The 11,368-nt window shown below is 40.9% G+C and overlaps 1 protein-coding gene across 1 annotated transcript; it reads right to left on the bottom strand.

Annotated features, from left to right (window-relative positions):
- Positions 1-3,814: 3,814 nt before the first annotated feature.
- Positions 3,815-11,316, bottom strand: Mrpl50 (mitochondrial ribosomal protein L50). Its single transcript, XM_027403104.2, has 2 exons — positions 11,163-11,316; positions 3,815-4,430 (listed from the first exon to the last, which is right to left on the bottom strand). Exons 1-2 carry the CDS (start codon positions 11,252-11,254, stop codon positions 4,043-4,045), a joined length of 480 nt encoding a protein of 159 aa, XP_027258905.1. The 5' UTR covers positions 11,255-11,316; the 3' UTR covers positions 3,815-4,042.
- Between the last annotated feature and the right edge of the window lie 52 nt (positions 11,317-11,368).

The raw sequence follows: 11,368 nt of genomic DNA, 5'->3' as shown, positions 1-11,368 counted from the left end.
ATTCTCCTTCTTTTCTAATATTTATCATTTTTTGATGTCCAAACAATAATCCATAAGGATATGCAACACAGGCTGAAACGGCAATTGCTGAACTAATTTGCAGTTTTGGTTTCCGCAACAGTATCATATTGGCTGCAGCAGCCAGTCTAAAAAGATCAGGGTGTACAGCAACATAATCTTGGTCCTGATCCCTAATAGCCCATGCAGGTTCAACAAAACCAGCAGAAAACCAACGCTTTAATGGCTCATTAGGTTTGTATCCATTAAATTTATCAGAATTAAATAAGATTGATAATCATAATTTGGAGAAGCTATTGAAAAAATCCCAGATCTGTTCAGTAGATCCTAAGGATAAAACATTGTCCCTGCATGATGAAATCCACATCGAAGCCAGGTTGGGAACTTAACGGAGTCCCCATCTCAAAATTGATCCCTTTTAAATTCTTGAATGCAATTTGGAAGCCTTTGAGGCAATGGCTGATCTCTATGAAAAGATTCATCAAAAATTATATACCCTAAAGTTTGAAATTGCAGTTCCCACATAAGTCTCTTACCCTGTTTTGGGTCCCGAGTATCAGCCTTTAAAGTAACCTCCCTGTCAGGAGTGTCTGTTAAAAAAGTCCTGTAGTTAACAGGAAGACACCCAGGTGGTATATCTCCTCTTAAAGCTAAGCAGATTGGTGACAAATCTGCTCTCCCCTCATAATTTACATATGTAGAGCAGTTCTTTCTCAGATGGTAATCTGGAGTTCCTCCTAAAAGTTCTGAATGACTTGTCATGACCTTTATGTAACCTGGATCTCTCCACCCAACTGGATGAATCAGAGGGGTCTTTGGCACCTAAGCCCAAAAACTTTCCCCTACAACCTCAGCCAGCTTAACAGCCAATATAGCTAAATAAGCAAGAAACACATTAACAGGAATAAACTTTGCATGAGATTTTTTTTTTTTTTTAACAACATTCTTAGCTTCTTTGGTGAGAGTCTCTGGCTGTGTCTAAGTTGGCAATTTCACTTTCCCCTGCTCGGTGTCCCGCTGGAGGGAAAGTCCCTTCAATGTTGTTTGAGTCTTGTGTAGGTCCTACTTCCTCTGCCTCCTCTGCCGTCTTGACAGGAGGGGCAGGGGCTGGGCGGATGAAGTGATCGGGGATCCAGATCAGTGAGTCTGCATCCTGTGGGAAGACACAAGCATAGCCCCGTCCCGAGGTACCCAATAGTAGGTCCTTCCAGAGGACCTGTGGGTGAACTTTCTGTAATGTTTTCCCCCAATGTCTCAGCATTAGTTGTTCCTTCTGAGGAATTTAAATGATTAAGCACAAACAGGGCATGAGGAAGTACATGATGGGGAGACAGATAGGATAGGAACTGGCCTTCTTGAGGCATTCTATATGTCCTTTTAGAGTTTGAAGAGTTCTTTTAATCATCGCCTGGCCCTCTGGGTTGTAAGGAATACCTGTGATATATGTTCAATGCCCCAAGAAGTCAAGAACTTTTGTAAAACCTTAGCAACAAAGCAGGAGCATTATCAGTTTTTAGCTTTCTGGGAATTATCAAAGTGGCAAATGCAGCACAAAGATGCTGAATAACATCCCTGACTGCGTCTCCCGTTCTGGCTGTGGCAAAAACCACATGAGAGAAAGTATCCACCACCACATCAACATAGCTTAGCTTCCCAAATTCTGGAACATGAGTCACATCCATCTGCCACAAGGCTAGTGACTTCAACCCTCTAGGGTTTACTCCCATCTTTGGAGCATTATTGCTTGGAGGACAAGCTCCGCATTGCTTAATTATTTATCTAGCTTGTTCTCTAGTAAGATGAAACATCCTCCTAAGAGCTAGTGCATTTTGATGATGCAGCTTGTGGTTCTCTAAAGCCTGTTCCACAGCTGGATACACTTGTGTAAAGAGGTCTGCTTGCCTGTTTCCTTCTGCCAGGGGCCCCGGAAGGCCTGTGTGTCCTCTTATATGCCCTATGTATAATTTATTTTGTCTCTTTACCAACTCTCTTAAGAGTTGAAGTACCCATTTTCTAGTACCATGTCTCTTCATCAACTCTCTTAGGAATTGAGGTACCCATTTTTTAGTACCTTGCCTTTATGCCAACTCTCTTGTGGCGGGGCTGAGAGGTTGCCCCTCTATTGGTTTTTTGACTGCTCTGGTTTATTCCTTCCTTGTGAAACTTAGATCTACATTCATTCCTCCAGTGTCTCCCCTTCTAACAATGGGGGCACATCCTCGGAGGCTGTTTTCGCCCCTTTCTCTTTTTCTTTTGGGCATTCTTTTTTCAGATGCCCTTCCTGTCCACAACTAAAACAGGAGGGTTGACCTTTTCCCCCTCCCTATGTCTTTTTCACCTAGGCGCTATATGGTTGGTTGTCCTTTCATGGCTGTAGCATAGGCCATTTCTTGTACTACTGCTGGTGAGGCATCCAAGCATGCTTTAATATATTCCTGTAAAGAACCTGTTTTTCTAATTGGTCTTATCAAATCCTAGCAAAACTGGTTAGCAATCTCCCAAGCCAACTGCTTAAGCAGAAGTTGTCCCTTCACTTGGAGGCAGCATTCCTCCAATCTGGAGATGAAAGACTCATAGGTCTCCTCATTGGCTTGTCTGATGCCTGATAAGGTGGTGCCCTTGGTACCCAGAGGAGGAATAGCTCTCCAAGCTAAAACTGCATTGGTAGTGATATCTTTTACTATTGCCTTAGGTATAGATACTTGTACATGGGGTGCCATAAAGGCTCCTGTGCCTAGTAGCATATCCATAGTAAGCTTAGGCTCCTTCCTTTTACTAGTGGTAAAGGTCAATCTGTTAAGGGTTGCTTTAGATCTTTCTTCATACTCTGTTCTCCAAAGTACATAGTCTCCTGGAGACAATGTAGCCTTAGCAGTCTGATGCCAATCAGGTGGTGTTAGCCATTGACTAGCAACCATATCCACAATCTGAATAGTGTAGGGGGCTGACAGGCCCATAGATTTTACTGCAGACTGTAATTCTTTTAAAGTCTTTAAGGGTAAGGGTTCCCATCCTGGCTCATCATCCTCTCTATCTACACCATGCACTACTGGTAAAGCAAAAGTTAAATCCCCTTCTTTCGGAGCCTGAACCACAGCTCCCTGAAAACCAACCAGAGGTAGGGAATCATTTTCTCGGTTTTGGTTTTGGCTTAATAGCAAAGGCTGCGACATTTACCTCAATGTCATGATGATCTCTGTCCTCACTAGGACCATATTGGGCAGCCTCTTCTTCCAAGACCCATCTTTCATGTTCATCTAATTCATCATCTAAGTCATTTCCCTATTTCTGTCTATTGGTGCCACAGCTAGTTAGTTGACCTCAATGGAGCGGTAAGTGTTGTTTCACAATTATCCACAGAGGGATTTTCTTGAATAAATTATCTCAAGAGGGGAGTTTACCATAAATGTGGGCAGAGCCCATGCAGAAGGAAGGTTTGGCTTTCTGCCTACTCACCTTCCCTCTACTGGCAAGTACAACTGTCCTGCTCCTGCCATTGCTGCATTCTTCACTCACATGAGAACCTCCTTCTTCAGGCTGCCAGCACTGTTTGGAGATCAGCAGTTCTCCAAAGAATCCTCCAGGCCCTCAGCATCAGGCTGGCACTTGAGACAGTTAGCCTCGTGGACGGAGAAACCCCAGGCTCTTGGCCTCTTGGTGTGAACCAGCCTTTGATGGACTACCTAGACCTTACCACAAGCTAATCTGATAAATCCCTTTTAAATCTGTATTCATGCTCTCACTTCTGTTCATCTGAAGAACCCTGACTGTACACATCAGAATAAGAACACTGTCATAAATTATCAAAACTTGATTTTAATGAGGGGAGATAACTTTAACAGATGTGAGAATGTTTTCTTTGTTGATTTTACATGAGAAAAACAGATGTGTTCTTCTACAGGAGAGGAAAAAAAGGGGAGGGAGTGAGGTTTAGAGAATTCTGACAGGTAACACATCACAAGGTTTGTCAGCCACCTTAGTGAGGAAAATAACAATGATCTCAACACATTCACTGCTGAACTGCTCAGTAACCCCAACTGATTTTCAAATTGGGAGGCAAATTACTGGCAATGAGTTCATCAAATTTAGATCTATCTTGAACTGGAACACTATAGAAATCAAGAACATCTCTGACCCTGCACATTTGATGAAGCCTGGAGTTAGGTACTGCATGGCCCAAGTCATCTGCTAAATGTGCCAAGAGTCTGAACTTCACATGACTATCATCCAGGGAGATATCTTGCCAATTACTAGGAAGAGATGAACCAAGAACTTCTTTGATACGTGATTCCAAGCGACTCTGGAGACCGTCAGGTGGTGTGTACGATCGGCTTCGTAAGGGTGGACACACCAAAACAGGTTCTTTTTTCACTTCTTCCACTGTCTCAGGTACCTCCGGCTCTTTCTCCTTTCTGGAATGACCAAAAGCAAACCTGAGTCTTTGGCTGAGTATCTTAATGAAGCTAATAAACATTTGACTGAATCTTGCCTTGCAATCAAAATCAAGTATTTTGTACACTTAAGACTTTCTGAGCACAGTGGAGAGCAGAAAAGAGTAAGATGGTCATCTACCCTTCAGATGTGTATAGTTGAATCAATTGTTAGAAAAGAAAACAAAAGCTTAGTATATATTTTACATACTTGCATGAATTCTAAAATTAAGTAAAGAACAAAGATAAGGAAAACTGTTCTGTATAGGGGTCCTAGTTCTCTGTCTCAGTTTGATTTCTATTACTATGACAAAACACCATGACAAAAGCAACTTGGGGAGGGAGAGAAGGGTTTATTTCATCTTACAGTCTGTATCACACACCCCATCACTGAGGGTCAGGGCAGGAACTCTGGAGGCAGGAACTGATGCAGCAGCCATGGAGGGCTGCTGCTTACTGCATTGCTCCCATGGCTCACACAGTACCACCTGCCAAGGGGTGGCACCACCCACAGTAAGATGGACACCCCCACAACTTTCAATCAAGAAAATATACCACAGCCCAATCTGGTAGGGACATTTTCTCAATTGAGGTTCTCTCTTTCAAATGCCTCTAGCTTGTATCAATCTGACATAAAACTAACCAGCATATCCTCCAAGATCTAACCCCAATACACATAGCTAAATTTACCTCCCAGCAATTTCTTATATACATTATAGACCTGTATTCTGCTTTCCAAAAACATTCCCACTTTGCTGACACTTGTTTGCTCAGGTAATATATCCTTACATGAAACAGTTTGATGGTTACTTATGGAAAATATACATATGCGGTAAGTCCTAAGACAAAATGTATGCCTCCTGAGAACTTTAACCTGACTTCTCTAATCAAATGGTAAGTTCCTTTGATCTTCACAGCATCTACATTGCCCAGTGGATCCCATCCTATACAAGTTTTAATTCTGATTATATTCTATCTCACCTACAAGATCAGAACTTCTCATTCCCAGGTATCTTTACCTTTTTGATTGGACAGTTCCTTGCTGTGTGTTAGGGGTCATTCTGTTCACTGTATGATATTTAGTAGCATCCTGGCATCACTTTACTTGACGGCAGTAACACTCCTGTCCTGAGTCACATCCATGAACACTGCCAACACTCTTTTGAGAACCACCACACCAGATTGTAAGCTCTTTAATATAATAGCCTGTTTTGTTAATTTGGGATTCTTTGAAAACAAACTTAACAACAGCTTAGAAAAGAATCTGGCTGACACACCATTTAAATGTGATGGTGTGTTAACTACCTAAATAAGAAATTGACCATCCCTGCAGAAACAGAAGACCAGCAATGAAATGCCTGGTCAAGAATATTCTAATTCTTTGTCCTTCATAAATTTTTGATTAACATCTCAGTGTTACTTCTTGTGATGGCTTGAATATATCACGCTCAAAAGTTCTTGTCTTGGACAGTATTTATAATTAGGCCTTTTTAGAGATAATTAGAGGAGATGAGACAAGGAAACTGGGAACTCCATAAAGGCATTAGTGGCTATAAAGAAGAGGAAGAAAAGAACCAAGCTAGCATGCTTGCTCCGTCTCATTATATACTACCCTCCGCTATGTTGTGGGGCAGCAAGAAGGTCTACAGATGTAGAGAAGATAATATTGGCAAGTTATTCACAAATCATCTACTTTTAGACATTTTACTGTCAATGGAAAAGGGACTAATACTCTACTGAAGTATTCCTAGTGTAAACAATATACTGCAATAGTTTCCATTTTTGAAGAAAACTAATCACTATTTTTTAAAAATGTCTCAAAAAAGTTATGTTCATTTAGTTTCTGCCCCCTTACCTCCCATATCCCTCAAGTCCCTTCCATTAGATTTCATCACTTTCAGAATAAAATGTAACTCAGGTAAATGACTCAACACTCCAAAGGATAGAGTGGCTAAAACAACAACAAAAAGAAAACCAAACAAACAAACCAAAACAAAAACCCCAAAAAACAAACAAACAAACAAACAAACAAAAACAACCTTGAGACCTAGAGAGATGGCTCACATGTCAGAGGCTCAAAAATAAAAACCAAAACTCTAACTCCATGCTGTCTACAAGAAACTTTTGTTTTTTAAGATTTAAGAGCTACATCAACCAAAACTGATGGGAAAGGGGTATTCCATGGGAACGGAAAAAAGAAGCAAAGTGGTCATAACTATACTTATATCAAACCAAATAAGCTTTTAAGTCAAACTTTTTCTCAAAGGTCATTAGATAGTAATAAAATGGTCAATTCAATTGGATATAAATAAATATGTACCCAATACCAGGACACCTAAATATACAAAGCAAATATGGACAAGCCTGAATTGATAAATTACTGAAAAAACAGAACTCAACAACACACTGTCAATAAACAGTGGATAAACTATTCTCACAGAGCATCAATAAATACTGAACTTTAATAATATTGTATACCAAATGGACACAAACAGAACTTTCTGTTGTAAAATATTTTTTCACACTGTATGTGTCACTGTGATTGGGGTTTAATAATGAGCTGAATGACCACTAGCTAGGCAGGAAGAAGTTAGGTGGGACTTCTGGGGACAAAGAGCTCTGGGAAGAATAAAGGAGAAGTCACCAGCCAGACACAGGGGAAGCAAGATGGGCAGTACAGAGGAAAGGTAACCGAACCACATAAAAGAATGTAGATTTAAAACTATGGGTTAATTTAAGTTATAAGAACTACTTTAGAACAAGCCTGAGCTAAGGCTGAGCTTTCATAATTAATAATTAGTTTCTGTGTTGTTTCTTGTGAGCTGGCAGCCCAAAGAAAAACCAGCATAAGCTTTCAATTTAACATCCTCCATTACACGAAACATTTGTATCTTTACTTGCTTCTTAAGCATGTACTGAACATTTTCTAGGATAGATTACATTATATCACAAAAGATGCCTCATGAATTTAAAAGATCAAAATCATACAAAAAAAGCCTTACTGACCACTATGGAAAAAAAACTAGTCACCAGTAATATTTAAAAAAAAAAAAACAATAATAACAAATCTAAGAAAACTAAGCAATATATCATTGGGTCAAAGAGGAAATCAAAAGGAAACTTCCAGACTATTTTGAAATATGGAACTGGAGAGATGGCTCAACAGGCAAAGTGCTTGCCAAGTGTGGTGGTTTAGATAGAAATGATCCCCATAGACTCTCATATTTGAATACTTGGTCACCAGGGAATGGCATTATTAAGAAGTGTGACCTTATTGGAAGAAGTACGTCATTGGAAGTGGGCTTTGAGGTTTCAAATGCTCAAGCCAGGCCCAGTGTCTCTCACTCTTCCTGCTGCCTGCAGAGATGTAGATAGAACTTTCCGCTACCTCTCCAGCACCATGTCCATCTGCATACTACCATGCTTCCCACCATGATAATGGACTAAACCTCTGAAATGAAAGCCAATACCAATTAAAGGTTTTCCTCTATAAAAGTTGCCATGGTTATGGTCACAATGACCATGAATAGAAACCCTAAGACACTAAGCAATAGAAGTTATCTTAGTTATGGTTTCTCTTGCTGTGAATAGACACCAAGACCACAGCAACTCTTACAAGGAAAACATCTAAGTGGGGTGGCTTACTTACAGTTTCAGAGGTTCAGTCCATTACCATCATGGTGAGGAGCATGACAGCATGCAGGCAAACATGGTGCTGGCTACATATTGATCTGAAGGCAACAGGAAGTGGACTGTGACTCTGGGAATAGCCTGAGCATAGGATAACTCAAAGCCCACCCCCACAGTAACACACTTCCTCCAACAAGACCACACCCACTCTACCAAGGCCACACCTCCTAATAGTGCCACTCCCTTGGGGGGCCATTTTCTTTCAAAACACCACACCTAGACACAAAGCAAACAAGAGGACCATGCTTCAATACTTATCATCCAGGAGAGAAAACTACTAGAAGGTGTGCATATCTGGTTATACACTGGGGAGACAGAGACAGGAAGTCTCAGGATGGATGGCTAGTCAACTGAGTCAAATCACTGGGCTCCAGGTTCAGTGAGAGACCATGTCTCAAACTATAAGGTGGAGAGTGACTAAAGATACCCAACTTTGACTTCTATCTTCCACATATATGCATGCCATGTGTTGCACAAAAAATAAAAGACCCAGAGACTGATACTGGGGTTCAAGCTTCAAGATAAAGATCAGAAAAGCAAAACAGCCTCGCACTAGCTCTTATTCTATCTCACACTGAAAGGCGATCCAGGCTCCACCAAACCTCAGACTGATGCCTCTCCTCAGCATGGCTGGAGAATCCTGAGACTGAATGTCTTTCAATGTGGCTGGAGAATGAATACCTCCTATCCTCAATGTGGCTGGAGAATGAATGCTTCACACTGAGACCTTGGTCCTGTCTTAGATACCTCCCCAGTGCTGGGATTAAAGGCGTGTGATCCCAGGTGCTGAGATCATCTTTGTGTGAGCTGTTTCTCTTTAGGACTGGATCAATCTTGTATAGATCTGGGTGGCCTTGAACTCACAGAGATCCATCTACCTCTTAATCCCAAATCCTAGGATTAAAGGTGTGTACCACCACCTCCTAGCTTCTGGCTGCTGGGATTAAAGGTGTGTATCTCCACTGCCTGATCTCTATAGTTTGAGGCTGGCTTTGCTTTCTGAATCCTCAAGCAAGCTTTAATAGATCATAAATAATATATCAACACATACATGCACACAAAGACATACACAATATCTTGAGATATGTGAAAATGTGCAACATAAGTATGCAGGCTACTTTTATGTCAATAGCAAATAAGAGACTGAAGAAAAACAATAAAACAGCAAAACCATCCCAACAAAGACTGGAATCAAATATCTTCATATAATAATCATACCATACATTCAAGAAAGAACTAATATCAGCCCTTCTGAAACTCACTTCCAAAATCATTTTACGAAACCAGGATACTAAAGCCAGACAAAGTCACCGCCACAAAAAACTACGAGCCAATTATCATTGATGAACATAGATGTAATAATCTTCAATGAAATAGAAGCAAACCAAATGCAATAGCACATCAAAAAGACAACTACACTATGACTAAATAGAACACTTGCTTGGACCACAAAGTTTGTTCAATACACACAAACCAATGATGATATGCCACACTGACAGAATGAAAGTAAAAAATCTCAGTCATCTCAATAGAAGCAGAAAGTGTCTGGTATATGGCAAAACACTCATCAACAATTGAAGCTCTAAACAAAATAGGTAGAGAATTGACCACAACCAGATAAATACAATTTAGGGAACCCCACTGCTAAAATCATAATGAATGGGGGGGAAAAATACTAACAAAACAGTTTTCTTTCCAAGATCAGGTACAAGCAAGGAAGGATGCTCAGTTTTAGAACTTATTTTTGGGGGGCAGGAAGGATTAGGGGGTTCTTTCTATGTAAAATACACTGGCCTTGAACTTATCATTCTCCTGCCTCAACCTCTGCAAACCACTATAACATCTTATTAGAAGGCATACTCAAGAGCTCTGAGGAAAGAAAAAGATATAAAAGTCAACCAAATTAGAAAGAAGTAAATTTGTCTCTGCAGATGACAAGTCTCTCAGTAGAAAACCTCAGATTGTACAACACACACAAGAAATTTCTAGAATAAACCCAGTAAAGTTGCAGGATGGGAAATTAACATTAAAAAAAAAAAAAAAAAAAAAAAAGCTCTAGTACTCTGGAGGCTGAAAAATGGCTCAGCAGTTAGGAGAACTTGCTTCCAGAGTTCAGTTCCCAGTATCCACATCAGGTTGTTAGCTCATAACCACCTGTAACTCCAGTCCTAGGGATCTGATGCCCTCTTCTGGCCTTAAAGGGTATCAGCACACACATATGGATACATACACATACATAAATAAATAAATACATAAATAAAATAAATCCTCAACAAAGTCAGTAGTTTCTTTAGAGAGATAAGTAATTATTCCAAAAAAATTCAAGTCTGTTTACAATAGCGGGCGAAAAATGAAAACATTTAGGTAAAAAAAAGTAACCAAGTAGGTTAAAGATCATCTATACACCGAAAACTTTACAAACAGAAAACAGATAAATGAGAAGACAGCCCATTTTCAAGAATTGAAAATCAATTTTTACATTATTTTACCAATATTGTTAATATGTCTTCACTACTTAACATATTTAACCCAATGCCTACCAAAAAAAAAAAAAAAAAAAACACCAAATGGCATTTTTCAAAGACATATAGAGCAATCTTAAAACATGAATAGTAGCGGGAGGGGAGAGGGGAGGAGGGAAAGAACTTTATTTCCATTTTGATTAAAAACAGAAAACCCCCGCGAAGGGGTTTGGCTTACTGAGCACCTACGTTAATCGTTTAGATTGATCAGTCCGCATGAGTCTTTCGCTTGCAGACACCACACAGCGGGCCTTTGACACGTGGTCAGTGCTATTTACAACGGAAACGTGAGACGCGAGGGAAAGGGCACCGTGTGGCCATTCGAAGAGGCCCTGCCAGAGGCGGAACCATAGCCCCAACCTTTTAGCTCGGATTCCCACTCCACGCTAACTCCTGCAGGCTACGGACCAGGGTCCCGTCTCTACCCTCCGGGCGCTCCCCCGCTCCCCCGCTCCTGGTTACTTTCGCGGAACGTAGCCCATTGAGAAATCCTCAGCTTTACCTGGATCGAGACCAAAAGTCTCTACGTGTAGCCAAGGGAGCCTTCCACAGCCAGCCTCTTCCAGCAAACCGGCATACACAGAGCGCCGCCATCTTCGACAAGCGTCCCTGAGCGCCCTAACGTGCCCAACTCAGCCAATCAGATGCGAGCTTACTGCAGCGGTCCCTGTTGTGGCCTAACCCTGTGCACACCGGGAAATGTAGTCC

The sequence above is a fragment of the Cricetulus griseus genome, chromosome 2 (assembly GCF_003668045.3).
Source record: "Cricetulus griseus strain 17A/GY chromosome 2, alternate assembly CriGri-PICRH-1.0, whole genome shotgun sequence".
Classification (NCBI taxonomy): Eukaryota; Metazoa; Chordata; class Mammalia; order Rodentia; family Cricetidae; genus Cricetulus; species Cricetulus griseus.
Note: the sequence above shows the minus strand (reverse complement) of the source record. Positions and strands in the feature narration are given on the sequence as shown.

Bases quoted from the DNA above. Each gene is read 5' to 3' on its own strand.
- Mrpl50 (XM_027403104.2), bottom strand. From the start codon at position 11,254: ATGGCGGCGCTCTGTGTATGCCGGTTTGCTGGAAGAGGCTGGCTGTGG. The intron at 4,431-11,162 runs GTAAAGCTGAGG...TGGTCATTCCAG, and splicing joins GACTTTTGGTCTCGATCCAG to AAAGGAGAAAGAGCCGGAGG.